This window comes from Agelaius tricolor, unplaced genomic scaffold (genome assembly GCF_023055355.1).
Source record: "Agelaius tricolor isolate 1412-34295 unplaced genomic scaffold, bAgeTri1.0.p SCAF_4, whole genome shotgun sequence".
In the NCBI taxonomy this organism is placed as follows: Eukaryota; Metazoa; Chordata; class Aves; order Passeriformes; family Icteridae; genus Agelaius; species Agelaius tricolor.
In genome coordinates this window covers 24974621-24998525 of record NW_027269264.1, presented here as the reverse complement: position 1 = coordinate 24998525, position 23905 = coordinate 24974621, and the positions used below count along the sequence as shown (strand labels likewise).

At 38.7% G+C, this 23905-nt stretch overlaps 1 protein-coding gene across 5 annotated transcripts in view; it reads right to left on the bottom strand.

Annotated features, from left to right (window-relative positions):
* The window catches only part of SLC24A2 (solute carrier family 24 member 2), a 113902-nt gene that overhangs the window by 19038 nt on the left and 70959 nt on the right, over window positions 1-23905 (bottom strand). For 4 of the 5 annotated variants that reach the window (XM_071424931.1, XM_071424932.1, XM_071424930.1 and 1 more), the window contains exons 5-7: window positions 20523-20573; window positions 13074-13169; window positions 11344-11429 (exon numbers count right to left, since the gene is read on the bottom strand). In XM_071424931.1, coding sequence (XP_071281032.1) covers window positions 11344-11429; window positions 13074-13169; window positions 20523-20573 — 233 coding nt within the window. The remainder of the gene's footprint in view (window positions 1-11343; window positions 11430-13073; window positions 13170-20522; window positions 20574-23905) is intronic. The other variant, XM_071424934.1, reaches the window with a different exon arrangement.

Sequence of the window (23905 nt, the reverse complement as noted above, 5' to 3'; positions counted from 1 at the left end):
ACCTGAGACACAGGCTCAGCTTTGAATCATGATGACTGATATAAAATTTGAGCACAAAAGGACCAATTGAAGGGTTGCCTAGGTAACTCTTTCTGAATGGCCTCTGTGTAATTCAATCAGCCAACTCAGCTGGAATAAAGCTTTCTAAGTGACTGCTGCATAAACAGCACTGAGTGGCAAAGTACTTCCTGAATTGCCATCTTTAGAGATTAGCCATGATTAGCAGTTATATTTAATCACAACAAAACTTTATATTAGTCTGAGTTTGCACATAAGTCTTAAAAATATCTAGACAGTAATGCCTATACTGTCGTTCATGCAATACAGAACAGTACACACATATGGCTCAACATTGGGCCTTGTTCTATTCTCACGTCTGTGTCAAACATCTCTGGGTGTGCATGAGCACAGAGGCAGTGTGAGTGGCTGTAGCAAAGAGCCATAAAGAATTGCTTTTGGGCATTGCCAGATGTCTCCTGAGAAACCTTGATCTATCTGTTCAAGATTTTTCCCCTTCCAGTTGTCCTCCATCATCCCTTTCCCCAAGACAACTATCCCCAAAATCTAATGCCAAATACAAGCTCACAGTGCAGGCAAAACACTTTCTTGCTATTTAACTCCAGGATACCTTACAATGTTGCAGAATGGATATTCTTTTCCGATTTTGTAAAATGGATTTGGCATCTGATTTTCAACACTGACCTTATAGAAACCAGTGGAATTAATGAACTTCAAAGTATTTGTAGATCTAACTTCCATGAATTTCAAAGCAATACTAAATTTTCCACTGATGTTGAAGAAAAGAATGGGAAATCATTTCGGCAGCTCTAAAACCACACAAATGCGAGTGTCATGCTGTGGACTAAGCAGCAGTGACAGAAAATTACTCAGCACAGATTTATGGCAGAGACTGCATGCACTGTCTCTGTCTCCAGCCACATACATACTGAATATGCACTATCACAGTCTGTAGAAACTAATCCTGAAAATATAGTTTTATTTCAGTCTGTACAATGAAAACTCTGTACTTGGAATGTTCAGTAGGATTATATTCTGCAATGCTGAGAAGAAAACGCAATTTTAACATGATATATACTGAGGAATTCAATTGCCTAAACATACATTTTAGATACCTTCTGGTATCTGCCTTGACCTCTACATGCTCTAACAGAAGTGAAGGATATTCTGCTCACTTTATGGCACACCTGCCACCACTGTGCAAAGATCTCAATTTTTTTAGGGTAGCCAAAGTGCTACTACCTACCCATCTCCACTCCAAAACTCATTCCCTGCTATGACTCAGTAGCTAATTAACTTCAATGATACTGGACTGGACATATGGGAAAGCTGCATCACCTGGTATGATTTTCTTTCTAGTTTCTTTCTAATGGATTATCACCTGATTAACTCTGGCAATAATCCATTAGAAAGAAACTGCGGCATTAGGTCAGAACAAAAGCCAATTTACACCAGTATCTTACAGATATGGGCATTCAGAGACTAAGCATTAGAATATGGTATATTTTTCATCTTCCACCAATTCATAGAATCATAGCAATATTTAGGCTGGGAAAGACATTTTAGATCATAAAGTCCAGCCATGAACAGAACACTGCCAGCTCCATCATGAAATCATGTCCCTAGCCACCATACCTACACATATTCTAAATACTTCCATGAATGGTGACACAACCACTTTTATGCTTGATAATCGATCCAATGCTTGACAACCCTTTCCATGAAGCAATTGTTTTCTCTGATCTTTCTCTGACACATCCTGAGGCCACTTCCTCTTGTGCTGTCACTTGGTGCTTGGGATAAGAGGTTGACCCCTACCTAGCTACGCCCTCCTTTCAGGCAATGTAGAGAGTGATAAGGTCTCCACTGAGCTTCATTTTCTCCAGGCTGAAAGACCCACCTTCCTCAGCTGCTTCCCACAGGACTTGTGCTCCAGACCCATGACCAGCTCCATTATCCTTCTTGGACACACTACAGCAATTCAATGTCTTTCTTGTAGTGAGGGGCGCAAAAGTGAACACAGGATTTGAGATGTGGCCTTATCTGTACAGCAGGAAAATCACTGCCCTGGCCCTGCTGGCCACACTATTGCTAATACGAGCCAGGATGCCACTGGACCTCTTGGGCACCTGGGCACACAGCTGGCTCGTGATTAGTTGCTGTAGGCCAGCACAGAATCACAGCACCATAGAATATCAGGGTTGGAAGGGACCTCTGAAGATCTAGACTAAATGACTCCTTCTTTCCCACCATGAAGTTTTTCATTCCCCAGCCTGTAGCATTGTTGCATAGGGTTGTTCTTACCCAAAGGCAAGCCACAGCATCTGGCCTAACTGAACCTCATACCACTGGCCTCAGCCCATGGATCCAGCCTGTCTGACCCCTCTGAAGAGCCTTCCTACCTCCCAGAAAATCAACACTCCCACCCAAATTACATCATCTGCAAAGTGACAGGGTGTACTTGATCCCCTCCTCCAAATTATCAGTAAAGACATTAGGCAAGACTGGCCCCACTACAGAGAACACCACCAGTGACTGATAGCTGGATTTAGCTCCATTCACCACCACTCTTTGAGCCCTGGCATCCACACCCAGTCCACTCCTCCACACCATGGAAAGCCAGTATCTCCAGAGGAATGATGTGGGCAATGGTGTCAAATGCTTTACTAAGCTCCAAGTAGACAACATCCATAGCCTTTCCCACATTTACTACATGAGTCAATTTGTCATAGAAGGAGATCAGGTTGGTCAAGCAGGATTTGCGTCTGACAAACCCAGGCTGGCAGGGCACGACCCCCTTGATGTCCTGCATGTGCTGTGTGATGGCACTCAGGGTGATCTGCTTCATGACCATCCCTGGCACCGAGGTCACACTGACAGGCCTACAGTTCTCCAGATCCTCCTTCCCAACCCTTCCTGTAGCTGGGCATCACATTTGCCAACTCCAGTCAACTGGGACCTCCCTAGTTAGCCAGGACTGCTGGTAATGATGCCAAGTGGCTTGTGAGCACTTCCATCAGAACTCTCAGTACTATTGAGTGGATCCCATCCACTCAAGATTCAGAGATTCATGTGTGTTAAATGTGGCCATTTCCCCTTTGATTATGGGGGCTTCATTCTGCTCCCCATCCTTGTCTTCCAGCCCAGGGGTCTGATTGACCCTGATGACAGCCAATCTTGCTGTTAAAGAATAAGGCAAAAAAAGGCATTCAGTATCTCTGCCTTCCTCTTATTCTTTGTTGCAATGTTTGCTATTGTATCCAAGAAAGGATGGAGATTGTCCTTAACCCTCCTTCTGCTGCTCATGTCTTTCTAGAACACCTTTTATTTCTAGAAACACCTTTCATTGTCTTTAACTGCAGAAGCCAAATTAAGTTCTAGATGGGCTTTGGCCCATCTAATTTTCTCCCTGCATTACCTCACAATATCCTTGTAGTCCTCCTCAGCTGCCTATGCCTTCTTCCAAAGGTCATAAACTCTCCTTTTTCTCCTGAGTTCAGCCTGAGCTGTGTTCAGCCAGTCCAGTCTTCTTCCAGACAGCTCCTCTTTCAGCACCTAAGGACAGCCTGCTCCTGCACCTTTAAGATTGTTTTCTCAAACAGTGTTCAGCCTTCCTGCACTCCCTTGTCCCCTTGGGACCACATCCCAAGGAACGCTATCAGCCAGTCCTGTAAACAGGCCAAAGTCTGCCCCCTGGAAGTCCCAGGCAATTCTGGCAGTTCTGCTGACCCCTTCCTTACAGCTCTGGGAATAAAAAGAAGCTCTCCTTTTGCGGTCTCTGTGCCCAAGATGGCCTCTGGCCACCACAGCTCCCTCTAATCCTCTGTTCACAAGCAGCAGGTCCAGCTGGGCACCTTCCCTGGCTCACCCACTGTGAGAGAAGTACCAAGGCATGTTTCACACAGCTCAGAAACCTCCTGGGCTGTCCCCTTTCCGCTATGTTGTATTTCCAGCAGGTACCTGGTATGCTGAAGTGTCCCAGAAGAAAAAGGTCCAGCAATTGTAAGACTTCCTCCACTGCTTTTAGTATATTTTTGTCTTCCTCTTTGAACTGGTTAGACGGTCTGTACTGGACTCCCACCAGGATATTGATTTTGTTAGTCTTACCTCTACATACTCAACCCTTTTATCACCATCATCAAGCTCTAGAAAGTCAAATACTCTGTAACACACAGGGCTACCACACCCCCTCTTCTTCTTTGCCTATCCCTTCTGAAGAGTTTATGGCCACCTATTGCATCACTCCAGTTGTGTAAGTAATCCCACCATGTTTATGTTACTACAATTACGTTATAGCTTTCCATCTGCTCAATGGCTTCCAGGCCCTCCTGCTTGTTGTGCATGCTGCATACATTGGCATAGATGCACTTGAGGTGGCTATCAGTCCTGTCATATATTGGGTGGGAAGGAACCTTAATTACTATGTGACTGTTCTCAGGTGCTTGTTGTTTCTAATGGATTGATGATGATTAGGTCTTTGCAACTGTATATGGATCTTGACCTGCCACCTCCATCGGGATGGTGAAGGTGCAATGTGAATTAGGACAGGGACATTTCAAATGTACTTTGGTATACTCAGCACACAACGGAGCAGACCGAAGGACTGCAATAGCACGCTGCTCCTCAAACATTGATGTGCCACTCTTAGGCTTATCTCTAACATGCCTGGTTTCATTCCTTTCTTCTTTCAAATCTAGTTTAAGGCTCTTTCAGTAAGCCCTGCTAACCCTTTGCCCCTTTGAGACAGGTGTACCCAGTCTGTGATCAGCAGGCCCAGGCTTGTTTAAGCCAAGCCATGATAAAACCCCCTAAAATTCTGCTGGTGATACCATTCTTGGAGCAAATTATTTACCTTCTGAGTCTTCCTGTTTCTTCCAGTATCATATCCTGTGACTGGAAGAATACAGAATGATATACTTGTACCCCTCATCTCTTAACTAGTCTTTAAAGATTTAGGCATAGATGCATTTGATCTTCACATATAATAGTTATTATTATGTTTCTATGAAATCCTTACTAATCTGTCATAATTCTTTTTACTCTTTATGCATAGGATCCTCATTTCTTCTTGCTGATGTTTGAGACTGTCTTTTTGTTATAGAGACATCTGTAGTGCTGAATATCAAACGTATACTAATGCCTAGATGGGATAATTGTGGTACCCTGGCATATATTTTATTATTGTTATTATTATTATTAATGACAATAAGGAAATAAATCCTCTATTAGGAAAATGTGCTCTTTGCATCTTAAGAAATCAGATTAGAAGTGCTATTCTGCTTGGTGTTTTCTTTCATATACCTGTAAAAAATACTCTTTTAAACCAATCTACATACCTTCAAAACTCTATTCTTGCTACTTCAGCTCTTCTTTTATTTAAATCATTAAAAACAATTAAAAGGGTACAAAATCTATGGATGTTCCATATTTCACAGTTCTTTATGCAAGAGCATCTATCAAATACTTACCTGTAATCCCAGGGAAGAAAGCACTTACTGGTTTGCTCAGGACTCTTTTAGAAACATGGGTTGGTGTGGGTTAGAAGGGACCTTACAGATCACCTTGTTCCAACCTCCCTGCCATGGACAGAGACCTCTTCCACTAGACCAGATTGTTCAAAGCCCCAGCCTGGCCTTGAACGCTTCCACAGCTCCAACTGGAACATTCACAACATCTCTGGGCAACCTTTTCCAGTACCTCACCACCCTCAGATGAACAATTTCTTCTTAGTATCTGATCTAAACCTATCCAATTTTCCCAGTAAAATTTTTCCAAACAGAGGAAATGATGGTGTGTTCACATTACATAAACAATACAAACAGACAGTGACATTTCATCCACAATTATTTTGTTTATAAACAACAGCTTATAGCAAGCTCCATCTGCCAAAGTCACAAGGTAGTCACTCCTTCTAGCAAGCACCACAAAATCACTGTCTCCAGAGAGGCTTACAGTCATATTACATTAGGAAAAACAACATGAAACAGAATTTTACACTTTTTTTCCACACATTAGGAGGAAATGGAAAACAAGTACAAAGAACCACCTCAAACTTACCAGAAATACTGAATCTGCCACTCTTCACCAACTACTCCTATGGTATAACAGCTGTAACATATGAACTATAAATACCATATTCTGAGGATTAATCTTAGTCCACCTAAAATGAAGAGCTAAGCTATAAATTCACATGCTTGTACATTTCTTGTGCATTCTGAATGCTAATACAATTAATCAATATAGAATTAGCATGAGGTCTCCAGAAGAAAGGAAACTCAAGACAGGAATTATACACAGTTCCATTTGCTTATGCTATAGTATGGACATTGTACCACTTATAAAGAGGCAATTTCTTTCTTTGCTGCAAAGGACTGCTCAGATCTTCTTTTGTTTTGGGGTGGATTTTTGTTTGTTTGTTTGTTTGTGAGGTTTTTTTGGAAATGAGCTCTGTAGAACCCAACTTTTCACAATGAGTAAGTCAAGAAAAATAGATGTGACTGTCATCTCAAATGTTCTCTATCTGAGAGGTATATAGTGATTTTCAAAATTGAGGTTTATTTTTTTCTTTGGAAGGGCACATCTCACATTAATCTATTTCACTAGAAAGGCAGAGAGTGTAGGCAATACTCTATGAAGAGCCTCAAGTCTCTGCCTTCTGCTTCTTGTCTGTAAGCCACATCACTCATTTTTCTTCTCCTACAAGTAATTAAAAAAAAAAAGGGGAAGAAGGTGAGATAATAAGTTATTAGAAGAGTATGCAGTTTCCGGGGTGACTAAGAAAACAACATCTTTCCTCACAAATTCTTGAGTAAAATTCAACCAGGCAATAATATTAAATCCATTAGCTTTCAGAATGCATTCTGTATATGTGTATACTCTTCTTAGGACAGCTAATTTGTGCTAATCCTTGCTGTACCATTACTGAAAAGAGCTACCTTTAGAGTGGACCCTACAGGAAGGAGTAAGGTCAGGTAGGTGTTTGGTTCAGATTCTCCTCTTGCTGCTTATGTTCTCTTGGGCACTTGAAGAAATAAGTAAAATTACAGGTTCCAAAACTGATATGCTAGTTTTTATGCTATGTTATTGCCAGCACTCTTAGGGGAATTTGAGAAGAAATTCTCAGAATGTAACACACAAACCTGCAGTGAGCTCACCTGGAGAAATAACAGCTATGATATCATGGAGATACTTCTACTTAATTTTCAAGTAAGTCAAATGGGTCATACAGAAGCAAAAAATGTGGAGTAGGCAACTGAGTACATTGTGAAAATAAAGATCAACTCCTTTTGATAGCAGCACCTTCTCTTTAAGTTGCAATGAGCAAACAAGATGGAGACATTTCCTTTAGGCCAAGTGTGGCAACTGAAAAAATATTTGGGCTTTGGAAAATAACCTTTTTATGATGAATCAAACAACTACCAGGGATGCTGGAATATATCACAGCCTTACGACAAAGGCTGCACTAATCTTCGCTTATGCTATCTCTCTATGAAATAGTAATGTTTAACATAACTCAGATTAATGCCCTGAGACAGAGAATGCAATGCTCCTCACATTCTCACCAAACTAACTTGCTGTGAATGGAATGAGTGCTCCAGGGCAGGGGAGATATGTCCCAGTCAATGCTCTGTCCCGAAATGGTGCTGCTGCTCTTCAGTAAGGAAGGCAAAACATGCTTTGCCAGACTGTTGCTCAGGTAAGTGGATTAAATCCAATGCAAGCAATGAAGCCTTTGCACCACTCTCCTATGACATAAAAATTGCCTTATATTTCCATGGAAAAGTTATCTCAGTCATGGTTGGCATGTAAATACTTTCCAGTGGGGTTTCCACGGAAACAGGAAAAGCGGTGCGCATGTGTGCGTGTGTGTGTGTGTATGTTCGTGCATGTGTGCGTGTGTGTGGGGGCGGCAGGAAAAGGTGTTATCTTCAGATTGGAAACTATTTTTAGGTAAGCCACAGGTTAAAACAGCTACCAAATGCTAGTTAAGAAGGTGGCAGGGGGTGGAACTGGACTTCTCAGAAGGATCACATTCTGAAGGGCACTTTATAAAACATTTAATGAGCTAGTAAGTGTCCTTTCAGTCTTCCTTCATTTTCTTGTGCATGTTTGGTACCACTCTATCAAGTGGTATTATATAACAGAGTCTTCTCCTCTGTGGCAACCTGCTAAAGGTTAAGAGAAAGAATGCTGTAAGTAGAACAAAATCCCCAAGGAAGATGCAATATCCAGCAGAAAGGAAGGCAATTTCTGACTTCAAATAAAGCAGTAATATCTTACAGATGGTATGGTGGGAGGAGGTATTGTTCCCTCCTGTGCTGGCTAAGAAATAGGAAGGAGACTGTAGCCGTCTGTCCTTCTTAGCTGATGATCCCAGTTTTATCAAAGAGTAGGATATCAGCTGCTACTTAAAGTAAAGTGGGGCGATAAGAGTCTCACTATCTGGCAGAAATGTTGCTGGGTACATTTTCTGGACACCTTTTTTGAATTTCTACATTAGGAGAGAGTTTTTCTTGTTGCTCAAGGGCTTGAGCTAGAAAGAGAACAGCTGAATTTCCGTGGAGCACAGTGGAGTAAGAAAAATGAGAGTTAAAGTCTAGGAAAAAGGGAAAGGAAAAAGCAAGACAGTTGAATTTGGAAGAGAGAAATGAAGACATTAAACCAAAACAAAACAAACTCCCAAATAAACTAGCTGAAATCCACCTAGTTATGACACCTTGCAGAAGTCATTAACTTGACAGTGTCCTAGCATCTGTCTTTTGTGGTGTTTCAGCTCTGTGTAAGCCTTTCCTTCTTTTTGAAAAAGAAGAAAAGGAGAAAAGACAAAGAATTTGGGAAAAAATATTAAGAGGTTCCTTAAAAGCCCTTAAAGAAACCAGGAAACTACATAATGGCAATTGGGAGTATTATCCTTAAAAAAAATTATTTTTCAAGTATATAAAAATCAAAATACAATATGAAAGCTATTTTTTTCTCCTTTGCTTGCAGTCTTAGCCTGGACCATCTTTTCACAAGGGTCTTTTCCTCAACTTTGTAATTTTAAAATAATAGGGAATTTATAAGTAAAATGGACTTATGTGCATATTCTGTTTTTACTAGAGGAACATAGAATATTTAATGTACTTATTTCAGACAATTCTAGCTCCAATATAGAGATTGATATTCTAAAATGCTTGTTTCCAGGGATTTAGACCCAGACACTATAATCTGCATCAGTAAAAAGTAAGAAAAAACCCAGAAATATGCTTGTTTTGCAAGATGGGAAAGCATGAAGACCATAGTGGAACTTGACAATGGAGGAGAAAGAACAAGATGCTTATGCAGGTCTTCTGTACCATCATGGCAAACAAACTTCACATTGACCTGCTATGTGTCTAGAGCCATTTCTCATCCTGTGGTTTTCAGGACAGCATTTTTCCCCCCAAAGGCGTACTTGAAGCTTTGTCAGTCCAGACTGACAGTCCAGAGTGCCAGTTTTCTCTAGTTTTCTCAGTTCTAAATTATCATTACCACAACATGGAGGCACTAACATTTTTTTGGAGGGATTTTTGTAAGCAGCACTTATGGATCACAAAACCTTATCCTTAGACTACACAAGTGGAAAACCAGAGACAAGCAATTTTATACTGTCTTTCCAAATTCTGGCACTGCAGCAATCCCTTTTGCATTAGAGTAAGGAAAAATAATCTAAATTTCAAGCTGCTTGATTGAATTCTACTTAGAAACAGAAGCAAATGGTATCAATATACAACGGGGAACACTTGGTTACAAAAAGATCAAAATTCAAGACCATTTGTAGGTAAAGTTTTGAAAAGCTAAAAAGAAGGCCTAGGAGGGCAATGACCAAGTTACCTTCTTCAAATTGTAATATTCATCAATGGAAATGGTTACAGAAATGCTATGAGTTGTTGCTTGCAAACTTTGTCTTCTATAAATTGAGAGTAATCTTATTAGTGTCCGTTAAGTCAATACACAGAGAAGAAGGAAACTGAACCACCCAGTGTTAGCTCCAAAATGATGCTAGAGTTTGGAAAGATGTTTAAGGAAGCCATATACAAAAAGCCAGGCAATACATTGAGGGGAGCCTCTGGTATACTACAGACTTGGCAGAGACCCTGACAAGGAAGTAAGGTCCTAAGTATTATGGAAGCCTATTTACTTGTTCCATGGATGAGTAGACTATTTGTATTACAACTTCTCAAAAATTCCAGTATGTACTTTTAAATTACAAAATATGTTTCAGCAATACTCAAGCAGCCTAAGAAAGCTGCCAGGTTAACACTGAAAGAGGACAAAATTGGAAAGGCCACTGGGGAGGAATCCAGCATGGACCATCTCAAAATGCTGTTAGTAGACTGCTAATTTTTATTTTGACAGCAGATACCTGAAATACTTTCATTCAGATTGATGAAGCTAAATCTGCAGACTCATTCCTCCACCAGAGGAGGAACAAACTGCCCTGCTTTGCTCTATTGTGCCATTTGGATAAGGATAAATAATGTATCCCACATCTAATACAGAAGAATCATTGTTCAGGATGTCCTAATACTTGCTGAAATTAACATAAAAGTTCCAAAGCCTGCATAACTGCAAATTTAAACTGTCTAAAGGGAGATGAAAGGAATTGCACATTGCTGAGTAATGTACTCTTGCAATAATTTTCCCTTCTTCCCCTGCAGTGGATTGAGACTGAAAACATTATCTCAAATGATAAAGCTCTTTGACCTTGCAAATTTCTGAAGCCTAGGAAATGTTTTATTACAATGTAAATTAAAAGCATGTGGACATTGCTGTGATACATGATTGCTTAAGATTGCTTTTTCTTCATTGTTTCCACTGAACATACTCAGTGGGACAAAAACCTTATGAAGCAAGATAACAGAAGGCCGGATGCAGAAGTTTGTGTACAGGTCATCTTTCATAATAAATTTTGACTATTTGATGATGCACATCATGACAGGTTCTCTCTAAGAGAACAGGTTTTGTGCCATGTGACTAGCAATTTCTATTAGCTATATTTATGGCTTCAAACATCTTATCTGTAAAGTAAAAATGCATTTCCCAAAAGAATAGATTCCAGACTCCTACCTTACCTTACACTAAAGGGCAGGGACCGAAGGCAAGATCTTTTACATATGGCAAACTGGGTTCAGCTGTAAATGAAAACTAAATATTTTGTAGTCACTTCAGCTGTCAGCTGTCACTTCAGCTGACATACTGTCAGCTTCTTTCTATTAAGATGTTTGCTTTCAGTGAAAAGCACAATCAAACATGCAATATATTTGCTAACACGAGAATAAAAAGAAGAATAAAAAAGTCATTAACCTCTTCAACATTATGGGCGATTCCATTCTGCACTGGTCCTGAATCACTTGGTGGTGTTACTGCAACTTCCACTTTTGCACCTTTCTCTGTGGCACCATCCATAGATAAGAGAGGGAAAACAACAGATCAGAATATTAAATTACAAATATACTATTGAAATAGCTGTCATATATTCAGTCTGAGCAAATTATCAAATACTAATGTTGAGTCAACATCTGTGTTAAAAGAGAAAGAAAAGAATTTGCCTAGTACACATTTTCAATAAAAATCTTATAAGCAATGAGCTAGCATTTTGAGAAATATCTAAGTTCATTGCAATATTCAGTGCTCTTTGTTTAAGCTAAATGCACTGAGCCTAATACTTCAGGTAGAAAGTGACATAGAGCATTCACCCCTGACTTTATAGAATGCACCATCCTGAATATAGGTGAGGGGATATATTCAGCAATGAAAGCTTTATAACACACTAACCCCTGCAACTGGTAAATTCAAAGCTTCAAAGCTGTAATCCTGCTGTCTTCCCTGCAAAAATGTGGGAAAGAGTAAACATATGGTGTAATAACATCTAATAATATCTAATAATAGAGGACGATCTTTAAACCAGAATCCTGCAGTCCTTGTTCTAAACTTGCACAGGAATTAAAGGAATAAAGTCAGGCCTTAGATTTATGATGCCAAATTTATTAAAATTTATTCTTTCTTTGACTATCTTGGAATTCTCTAAGTGGTAATTACCTCTATAAGTATGTGGTACATAAAGGTGTCAATGGCCCAAAATCCCTTGGACAATACAAAGTAAGGGGGAATAGCAATATGAAATGCCTTACTCAAGTTCAACATGCCTTATGGCATGCTCTTGTACATAGAAGTAAATACAGCTGTCTAGTTACATTACTGCTATCCTGAGATTCTTCTAAATTAAAAATCTGAGATCACAGCCACAGCAGAGTGCCAGACTATCTGTAATTATTTCAGTATATGTGTGTTGTCTCTTAACCCCACACTCAGCATTTTTGTTTATTAACAGACCGTCCCAACCAACTGCCTGATTTTGGAAGCAAATACTATGTAAACATTACACAAGGTCAGAAAAAGTGTCAAGTAATAAAATTATTCAGATTTTATTGGACACATTTGTATCTGGTTTTCTAATGCAGATAATATGATGAGGTAAAGTAGAGCAAACAGGTCATGGTACAGATTTTCCTTTAGCATAGGAACTTTGGAACTAAAATAAAAGTTCTTGCCTTAATGGCAAACTCTAGTAAGTCAATTTTCCACAATTTGCATAGATGGGCCTCAATGACTCCCAGAAAGCAGTACAAAGACAAATCAAATCTTAAATATGAAGGTGATGCTTTTTGTGATGAGGGTGGGACCATATAAAGCACATGTTCTACTACAGCATTTCAATAAATTAATTAAATTTTTCTGTATATACTGCAAGGAAATTTTGCCTCTCTATCACTTCAACACATAACCAAAATCAGCTTTGCTTTTTTCTTTTCAACCTGCCTAGAAGGCTTTCTATATGCCTTCTGGCTTTCTATTCTTGCATTTAACTTCTGTCCCATCCATAAATTTCATATTCTTTGGTACAGAGAATCAGAGTATTTTTACTAAAATAGCACATGTAATGTAGGAGAAAGTAATGATTAAAAATTTTCAAACAAAATAAAACAGTGAAAGAGACTCTCAAGCAGGGGATAAATCTGCAGTGCTGCACTCACCATGATTAGCCGCTCCATTCTGCCTTTCACTGTCTTCCACCTGGCACTTTTTTTTGGCAATCTTATGCAGAATTGAGGCCCTTTCCTTGAACTTTCCTAAAAGAAAACATTGTCGTTATTACAATGCAGCCATTTTGAGACGCTAAGTTTATTTTCCATAGCTTAGTCTCCATAGATCACTGCTGATAATCCGTTTCAATTCCTCCTCAAACAGCAAATATGCTATTAAACATTATCTCATGTTCCCATTTACAGGGTTGGGGATTTTTTCTTTCTTTCTTTTTTTGTAGAAATAAAAATGTAATTTTTTTGAGAACTCGGCAATGAATAGAACAAGAAATTGAAACCAAAAGCTATGATTTTTCTTTGGAAGAAGACAGTACAGTTTCATCTATAAATATGCTGGTGTAAGATTTCAGCTGAAGCAGATGATGAATACAGATGAATCAAGAGATCATAAATAAAAACAAACTGTTTCAGTTCTCATTTAGTAGTACTGTAGAACAAAATTTCATATTAACACATATATTGCATTAGAGTGAGTGTGGTCAGTTTTGTCACTTTGGACTTATTTATGTGTCTGTGACTTCTGCTCACTTCAGTGCTTGGTAAAATTATGAAGAAGATTATTCTGGGATTTACTGAAAAACACCTGAAAGACAACACTATCACTTATCACAGCCAGCATGGCTTCATGAGAGGAAAGTCCTGCTTATCTAACCTGATTTACTTTTATGATAAGGTAACACACCCTGTTGATAAACGTCAACTAATTTATGTGATCTTTTTGGATTTCAGTAAATTTTTAAATACTGTCTCTCACAGGTTCCTTCTGGACAAAATGTGCAGCCCACAGCTGGATAAACACATCATGGGATGGGTGAGCAACTGGGCCACGGGTCAGGCACAAAGGGTTCCAGACAGTGGGGTGACATCAGACTGGGGACCTGTCGCTACTGGGGTTCCACAGGGCCCCATGCTCGGCCCTCTGCTCTTCAACATCTTCAAAAATGACTTGGATGTAGAACTGGAAGGAATACTCAGCAAGTTCCCAAAAAGGGAGGAGCTGCTGACTCCCTCAAAAGGCAGGGAGACCCTGAAGAGAAACCTTGACAAATCAGGGGTCTGGACAATCACTAACCATATAAAGTTCAACAAGATAAATTGCTGGATTCTGCATCTGGAATGGGGCAACCCTGGATGTATGCACAGACTGGGAATGAGGTGCTGTAAGCAGTGCCATGGAAAGGGACCTGGGGGTCCTGGCAAGTTGAACATGGGTCAGCAGTGCCCTGGCAGCCAGGAGGGCCAACCCTGCCCTGGGGGGTATCAGGCACAGCATCACAGCTGGGCAAGGGAGGGGATTGTCCTGCTCTGCTCTGAGCTGGGGCAGCCTCACCTCCAGTGCTGGGGGCTGGATAGGAGTGTCACGATATGAGAAAGACATGAAACTGTTAGAGAGTGTCCAAAGGAGGACTACGAAGATGGTGAAGGGCCTTGAGGGGAAGCTGTATGAGGAGCAGCTGAGGTCACTTGGTCTGCTCAGCCTGGAGAACAGGAGACTGAGGGGAGACCTCACTGCCGTTAAAATTTCCTTGTGAGGGGAAGAGGAGGGGCAGGCTCTGAGCTCTTTGTGGTGACAGCGACAGCACCTGAGGGAATGGTCTGAAGCTGTGTCAGGGGAGGTTTATGTTGGATGTTAGAAAAAGGTTCTTCACCCTGAGGGTGGTTGGGCACAGGAACAGCTCCCAAGGAGGTGGTCCCAGCACCAGCCTGAGAGAGCTCAAGAAGTGTTTGGACAGTGCTCTCAGGCACACGGTGTGACTCTTGGGGCTTTCCTGTGGCAGGAATTGGGCTTGATGATCCTTGTGGGTGCCTTCCAACTCAGCATATTCTGAGATTCAGAAGGGGAAGAAGAAGTCTCCAGAATACATGATTTTCATATCAGATTCTTAGAGATAATTTTTCTTCTAAACCTGCCAGGTTGGGGCTTTTTTTGTCTCCCATGAAGTTAACCATGCAGCTCAACCACTACACTCCCTAGGGCAACACACTCTGCAGAAGTCCCAGGTTTTGTCACTCTTTATTGACCACTGTGTCCAAATGATACACTAAAACAAGGTAATGTCAAAGATGTCAATATTAGGTGAAAAGAAACCTTTTTCTGCCTTCATAGCTCTTTCTATGTAAGGACTCTTTGGACATCTTACGACAGCCTATGATGTGTAGAAAGTTGATGTATCTGCCTTTACTGATTTATCCTGATTGCTATTGCACTTTAAGCATTTTAAAATATTTTTAGACGTTTAACTGGTGGCTATTTTACAGCACATTTCCTAATTAAAAAAACTATTACAATACAGGGCCTGTAGCTCTTTTAATTCTTCATCTCCAGTCAAAAAATTCTATTGAAAACTCTTGGTGTCCCTGCAGCAAAACCAGCACAGACTTAAGACCAGAAGATATTTCAATGGAGTTATATGAAAGACTAACAGTGGAAAGTAGAAGTAAGAAGTCATGAATTAATTCAGTTATTTGGATAACACTCACTTCTTGCCAAGCTAAAAACTTGGAGAAATTCCAAGCATACAAGGATAAATCATTAGTCAGGAAAGAAATCCTCTCTTCCCTCCTTAAAATGGAAGCTTCACACCCCTGTACCCACACTTTTGCATATGGAGAAGCATATGAGCAATTCACAGTGACTAGCAGCTATCATTTGCTGAGAAGTGGAACTAATTTCTCAACAGCAAACCACTTGGAAAGTAATAAAAATACCACAAATATTTAATGAGCCATACTGTCCTTTCTGCAGTTCCCACCTTTTCACAAATACATCATGCTCCAAAAAAAAAAAAAAAAGAAAAAAAAGGAAAAAAGAAAAAAAAAATCAAAATTAGCAATTCACAATGTTTTGCAAATATTATCTTTTTTGGCACCCAGAGTTTAACGCCTGCAGAATAGTATTCAAGCATAGAACACAATCATAAATAACAAAGCATCTCATTATTTCATTGCACAGGGTAAGAGGCAGAGATTCTAGTTAGATGGGAAGAAGTAACAAAGAGTTAAAAAGAGAGAGAGTGAGAGAAAGAACAGGAATTTTTTGGGATAGCATAAAAGAGAAAAAAACAGAAAAAAATATGAATCATATCCTCAAATATTTTAGGCTGAAATGCTGAGTCATGGTGGTTCCTAACTTATTTTGAAAGAGTAGCGGCATTTAAAACTACTTATCTAGAAGAATGAGTAGATATTAAAAGGTGCCTCATATAATTTCAGTCCCCTAAAGGATTGTGCTAGCTTTCAGATTCCAATTCAGCATTATATGTTTGAGAATTCAGCTTGTGATGCCACATATATAGAAATGCATTTTGTGCAAGCAATGAAATTGATGCAGCTAGCACATTTCTGAAAAATATCTGTGGAGCCATCCATGTCCCCACTTATTCCAAGATGGTGTAGGACCTTTCAATTAAAGGCCCAGTTTTAGAGGTTAAGGATATTCTAGTATTTTATTTGAGACTGTGTGAAACTGTGTAGGTTTTCTTAACAGAGAAACATGGCCACTATTGAACTGAAAAGAAAATGTCTCCGCAGAGATTCACACTGGTTTAGATTAGCTTAATTGAATGTGACATCCATTTTTTTTGCATTTACAAAAACCTCTCAGCATCTTTAGAAAGAATTTCTGACACTGACTTTTAATGATTTTAAGTTACACCATTTCATTCAGGAGACTGTTTCACAGTTGTAAGTCACTGTCATGAAAGTTAAAATCAACATATGCAATGGAAAATGTCTTTTGTTTTATTTTTATTTCTCAATAGATGTATGATTCAGTTTACATTGTTTTACACCATTACCTTTGATAAGATTCACTCAATGTAGTTAACAAAAGTGCAAGGAAATTATTTTAAAAGATAATTAACTATCAAAAACATGAAACTGACAAAAGCAGTAGTACTGGCCTGCATGAAGACAGTACTGAAATATAGAAAAGACCACAGAGCAATGCCCCCTCCCTCCTTCCCACCCTCCATCTCTTTCTCTACCATTTTCCTCCTTTAAACCAAACCAAAACTTTTTCACTGAAGGGGAAGCACAGAGCCACCAAGAAAAAGGATCAGCTGAGGATGTATCTAAGTCATTCAAATTTTCAGAAAGCCACAAAGGTCAATCTTAGGCACAGATCTTCCCTCGTGTCTTTTTTCTTATCTTTAGGTGGGGTCATTAAATAAAGCAAGCATCTTACGTCACTCTTCTTGTTTCTAGAAGGTAGGTGCCTGTGTTTCCTCTGGAACAGTCCTATGTACTATGGTTTGACTATGTAACAGAGCTTTCCACAACAGATGGCATCATGAGAGTTTAGATGAATGACAATGCATGCTTCCATGGACCTAAAATAGGACAGATCTAGGTTCACTAAACTCCAACAGATTTGGCAGCTTATTTTAGTTTGCAAAGAATGAAGTAGAAGGAAGAGGTGATCAAGGCCAGATGATTACCAAAGAAGGTAGCTTAAAACTACATTGGTTTTTGTTTGAATAGATACAAACAAATCATTATTGTATAATGTAGATATGCGTTGATCTGCATGAGTAACTCCAGCTGGCATCAGTTGGCAGAGATTCTCCTCCTGATAAAGGATATATTAAAAAGCCAATCCTTTATCTACAAACTAAATTGCAGTCTACAGGTTCCCTGGGTCAGAAAAATATCAGATTTGATGTGAAAACAGTTCTTCAGAAATTCACTCATTTAAAAAATTCAGGACTCCACCATTTGCCTTGTTTTCAGTCTGTGATCAAAGGAAACATACTGCATCTAGCTATAGCCAAGCTTTCATGAGCCTGAACATGTCAAATCTGTGGCTGTTGAGCACTCTGAACTGTACTTACTAATTCTGCTTATGACATGCCGTGGAAGATAACTAGTGAGTGACTACCAATCTAAATCCAGAAATCCACCTAACATGCTTTCTCCTTTAAGATAAAGCAGAAGTATCAAATGAAAACACATGCAATTTTGTCATGTTGTAGACTATTGGTGGAGCACAAGATTAGAGTGAGGGTCTCTTCTCATCTTGTGGGGCACATTTACTCTCTCAGTTTGACCTGATTAATCTAAAATTAAATTAAAGTCGCTTTCAGACCAAAGAGAAATGATCAAAACAATAGAAATCAGTTTCTAATATATGGAGCACAATGGCTCTCTGGCCATTAGGATGAATCTGATTGTGTATTATAGCTTAACCATTGATTCTTGTCCCTGATTGTTCTGATGCAGCAGGAAGAATAAATGCACCTGAGTTTCTTCACTGCAGGAGACTGAAAGAATATTCTGTATCTCCACTCCAGGCTTGAGGACTGGACATAAGGATGTCACAAAAAAATCAATGGATTTGTAACTGGATTTATGTATTCCTGTGACTAAGCTGCTGTGCAAAAGGTACAAAATCCTCAGTCATAAAAAGGAAGAGAAGAAGTAAATGGGTAACTTAAGTAAGTGTGATGCAGAGTGATAGCAACTAAACTTCAGAAAATCCAAACAGAAAGCTGAAAATATAGTACACTTCAATCAAAATACAACTTGTGAGATATACTAATCATTACTTGCCTCGTGAAAGACAAGTGAAAATTATGATGGTTGTATTTGAGAAGGTAAACTGCATCATAGACTCTTGTCAATGTTAGTGTTTCTAAAGACAACTTACTTTTTATTTCTGCTACTGGATTTTTCCTGTGGCTACACTATGGTTCTGAAATATTTATTCATGAGAAATGCATTCTGAGGTGACATTGAATACTAAAAGCATTACTTCTGCATAGGCACAGGAATAATATACATCTATGTATGTATTATACTGCAACAAGTGTTTCCCTACAACTACATTTAGATGCCAATAGAATATTGATGAATCTCAGAAGGCTACTTTTGAAATAACAGATATGATACTTCACTATAAAAAATAAAAACCTTAACATACTCACATTTAAGGCTACAATAAGAAATTACCTTTTTATCTTGATTGTAATGAAGACTGAAGTAAAACATACTGCAAAAGCTTTATCTCTGGTAGCCATATTGGAGTGGCCCAGGTTAATGGCTCCTTACAGGTTCTTGAGAGGTGTATTTAAGCAACATAGACACTACTGTTCACCTGTTAAAATCTACTTTCAGACATCTTTTTTTATATTGGTACCACCCCTGTGAACCAGATGCTTAATCTGGGCAATGGAGCGCAGCGAGGCAAGACCATTCTAAGAGCTCAGGCCTGACACAGATGAAAACAGCATCTCCCAACACCTGGTGCAAAGGTGCACAGGACCATCTCCCACAGCCTGCCCCAGAACCAGATGGTTATATTTGTGTATCAACAGCAAATGCAGAAAGAGGGAAACAGGCCTTATCACTTTCCGTCCTCCCTGAGGAATGATCATGAGTAAGTCATGCAATGAAGATTCTCTTAAAATCTTCAAGATTACTCAACACTAGAAAGGAACTGTGTTTTTAAAAAGAGAGAATTAATACTGTTATTATACAAATACTGTTATTTGTCCTAAATTCCCAAGATTAAAAACAAGTGTGAATAGGTGGCTAACTTTTTTACAGGCCTCAAGATTTTCCCCATCCCCAAACATGCCGCTAATCTCTAAATTTAACATAATGAAAACAGCTGTCTGGAATTATAATCAGAAGGATGGACAAGAGGCCTTGATCCTACAATCAGGTCTCAGTTCAGGGATAATTCCAAATTGTAGAAATGCTAATTGCACTAGGACAAAAAGCATGTGTTGGAAATTTAGTATGGAGTTAACTGCTTTCCTGAATTAGTATGATAGAACTGCAGTGCTTTTGAATCAGCAGAAAAATTTCCTGAGATTTCACTGAGCCCTGATTCAGGCCCTAATTACTTCCTTCTTAAATTGCTAGAATGAGGATTTCAAACTGCAATTTTTTTTGCATTGCAATCAAGCATACAATTAATACTCCAGGAATAAACACGCCTAGTTTTTAAAGGTTATTCATTGCTTTTCAATAATACAGTAAACTGAAGTCACTTAGCAATTGTTCAAGTGATTTAAAAATCTATAAATTAATTTCCCTTCTTGAATGCATTGTAAAACACGGCATCAAATAAGCACCTACAATCTATGTTATACTGTGCCATATAATCTGCAAGTATGGTTTTGCATATGTTCTTTGCAAAAAGTATCCCATTGTATTTTCTTACCTGAAATAGCAGAACTGAAATGTTGAAAACAAAGACTTGAAAAAAGAGTTGTAACTGACTGAGCCACCAATAAACACATGCAAAAATGAGTTATTCAAAAATGGAGAAAATGAAAATAGGACCAAGAAAAACAAAGAAAAATGTAAACACAAAAAAGACACTCAGAGGGCTTCAAAAAAAGCTCATACAAACAATTCTAAAATATTTCTTACCTTCTTCAGTCATTGTGTCATAATATTTTAGGTTTCCATATGATCCAAGCTCTATAACATCACAGTAAAAGACACAGAGATAAGGAACCAGCAGACATTAAAGAAATGTACATGTTTTTGCATGTGCTTCATAAACTGGAACAGTGATTATGCAAAACATTTTCCAGGACAACGAAACACAGATTACAGAAATGGCACTGCTTTCCCCCTCCAGAATTTCACAAGTCATTGACTGTAGCTAAAGTGTTAAACTTGCTAAAGTGAGATGTAGGAGAAGCACTGAAATCTAAAACTTAGCCTTTTCAAGTTTCTTGCCAATTTGGTGTCTTTACATCTGGGAAAAGATAATAAACCTTGAGAGTACCTAAACAGCAGCAATTTTGCATACTAAGCTCATTTATCATTCCCCGGGTCAGACATTCAAAAACGTCTGTATCCAAATTAAACAAAAAAGTTTCAAAACACATAATTTTAGGAGCTGTTCATAATGCAGTCTCCCAAACACTGTTTTGATACCAGTGCTGATATTGCCTGGCTTTAGAGGGGCTACTTAATTTAACCACTCTCTTGTCACTTGTGAAATCAGAAAAATAGTTACTTGCCTCATCAGGTGATATGATGCCTAAATTCATTCAATCATTCAATCTGTCTGAAAATAGTGCATTACCAGATTCTATCAGGGCATTAAAAAGAATGGAATGCAAAGGTCTCCAGATCTTTAGGGCTACTACTGTTTGTTTCTGTGTGATAAAATTTTGCATAAAATCACCTTTTTACTACAGTGGCTTTACACTATTTTTTGAAGTGCTTTTTTCTTAACATTTGGCATACGTGTTATTGTATGCATAAACACAATAATTAATATAAACCTACAAAATAGGACAATGAAAAATTAGTCTCAAGGAGGAATTTGTTAATGGTCAGGCTGAGGAATTTGTGCATGACCACTCATCATTTTTATGAGAAGTTTTGCAATTGCGTTTCTGAGCATCTAACCTTTGACAGAATGTAACCATTAAAAAGTGAATACTTAACAGTTTGATGATGCTTTTTTCTTTGCAAATATTGTCTTTCATATTTATGAAACACCTTAAGCAATTAAATGCAAAAGTGATATCCAATTATTTTGTTTTTCAATGATGCATGATGATTTTTCAACAATTTTTCACAAAGGTGAATTTCAGTAGAATCATGGTTATTAGTTTTTAACTATAAAATACTGTGATGATATAAAATCTGACACTTTGAGAGATATATTTAAAAGAAAAAGAAATCTTACATCATTTGCAGGGACAGAGAATGCCTTAAGCCATGTAGCTAAAATATACAGGATATTATCACTGGGGTTTTTTTAGTAAGTATGATTGGGTTGTAATGATTTTTCATAGGCATATTATAAAGAAACTTACAAGTATTCATACACTCTTGCTAATAAAATGTAGTGTCTTACTTGCCCATAAGTAAGCCAAATAGAATAGGACATTAAGTCCCTCTTATGGCAAAGTCCCTCTTAAAGCAAAGAAAAATGTAATTTAAAGACAGAATTTAATATATTGTTTTACAGCAATAAAGAATGCATATACTGTTTTTAAAATTTTTCTTAGTCTTGCAACAAAATCTTTGCAGCTGCTAGTACATATAAAAAGCTATTGTCTTACCATCCTAATTTTAGTCCTTACCTGGAAAGAGCTCCCAATAACTTCAATATAGGCACCCCTATATACAGCATTTGGAACTACTTGTCCTATTTAATTAGAGCTCAATATTTGCTGAATCTATGGGCAGCACCTTTGCTTGTGTTTATTCTCACCGATCTTTGCCTTCATGTGTCTGGGATCTGCTTTGCTAGAACCTGGCCTGAGGCATTCACTGGAGATTGAGGACAGGACTGGAACATACATTCCAGAAAGAGTCCGCCAAAAGGAGGGTAAAAGTAAAAGAAACAAATGGAGGCACACGGAGAACAAAATGTTAGCAGAGAGGGACTGCATGAATGAAGTTGAGAAGAGCATTGCACCACAGTAACAAACTTCAGAACTAACAGAATAGCATGAGGCTTCTGACTCTGCAGATGAAGCAGAAGAGATTTCAGAGGAAACCAACAACAACCGTGAATTCTAAATCTCAAAACAAAAAACTGAAAAAATGGAGTGGAAGCAAGGCGGGACATTTCACACACTGGGAATCCCATTTAAATCTATTTACTTCCCATTTGAAGTGAGAGATAAAGGACAAACAGTAAAGAAAAAAAGGGTCAATCTGACCTTACAGAGACCAAAAGAGAAGAGAAACAAGGTGATGCATGACAGTGAATGATGCTGATGATAATCATGTTCTGGGAACTTCAGCAATTCAACACACCAAGGATTATACCAGGATAATTCCTGCAGTTAGCAAAATTATTTCCAGGAAAACTCCAATCTAGCTGGTAGGATCATGCTCTCCAAAGCTTATAGTCCTATACCCAGAGTGGAACTCTTTATACAATCATCAGCCCACTGACTGCAATGCACTACCCAGAAAACATCAGCTGCATGTATTCACATGTATTATATTTGAGGGTTTTAAGATTACTTAGGTCAGTGCTGCTTGGCAGCATGACAGATTTGCCTCTGCACAGTCTGCTTCCAATATATGGTACTTCTGCTGTAAAATTTAGACTAAATATGCTCTTTGTTTTTGAGTTCTCCCATTAACCAAGACATACCCTGTTTAATATAACTTTGAGTAAATAGAAAATGAAGTACTTTTTAGAAAAAAAAAATTAAATTGGAAAAATTTCACAGCTTTAGAAGTAATCTTGTTTGAAATGGAATTGAAAAGGGTACTTGAAAAATTATCCCCAAATCCAATACAATTAAAATTTGACAATTCTGTTTTTGTGAACGTGCTATGCAGTTCCCATGGTGAGGTCATAATAGATAGACTGGATGGCAGCCAGTACCTGCATCCCTGTTGGTCACATGAAACAAAGAGGATGCAGAGATGCAGCTTAACAGCTGATCCCCAACAGTTACAGTCACTGAATTAATTTGTTCCCTTCTGCATATTTTTACACCAGAAAAGAACAGAAGGTTCCTAGTAATCCTGACTGACATTCCTGAAGGATTACAGCGACATTTGTCTTACTACGTACTGTTCTCTAATGTGTTTGTGGCTGTCACACCACATCAAAGCAAACAGAAAAATATTGTTGGTTAATGGGGCTATGTTATTTGTGATTTCAAATTCAAGACACCAAGCATGGCTTCACCAAGAGAAAAATCCTGCCTGACCAACTTAGTGACCTTCTACGATGGAGTGACTACATCAGTGGACAAGGGAAGAGCTACAGATGCCACTTACCTGGACTTCTGTAAGATCCCCTCAGGCTCCTTCTCACT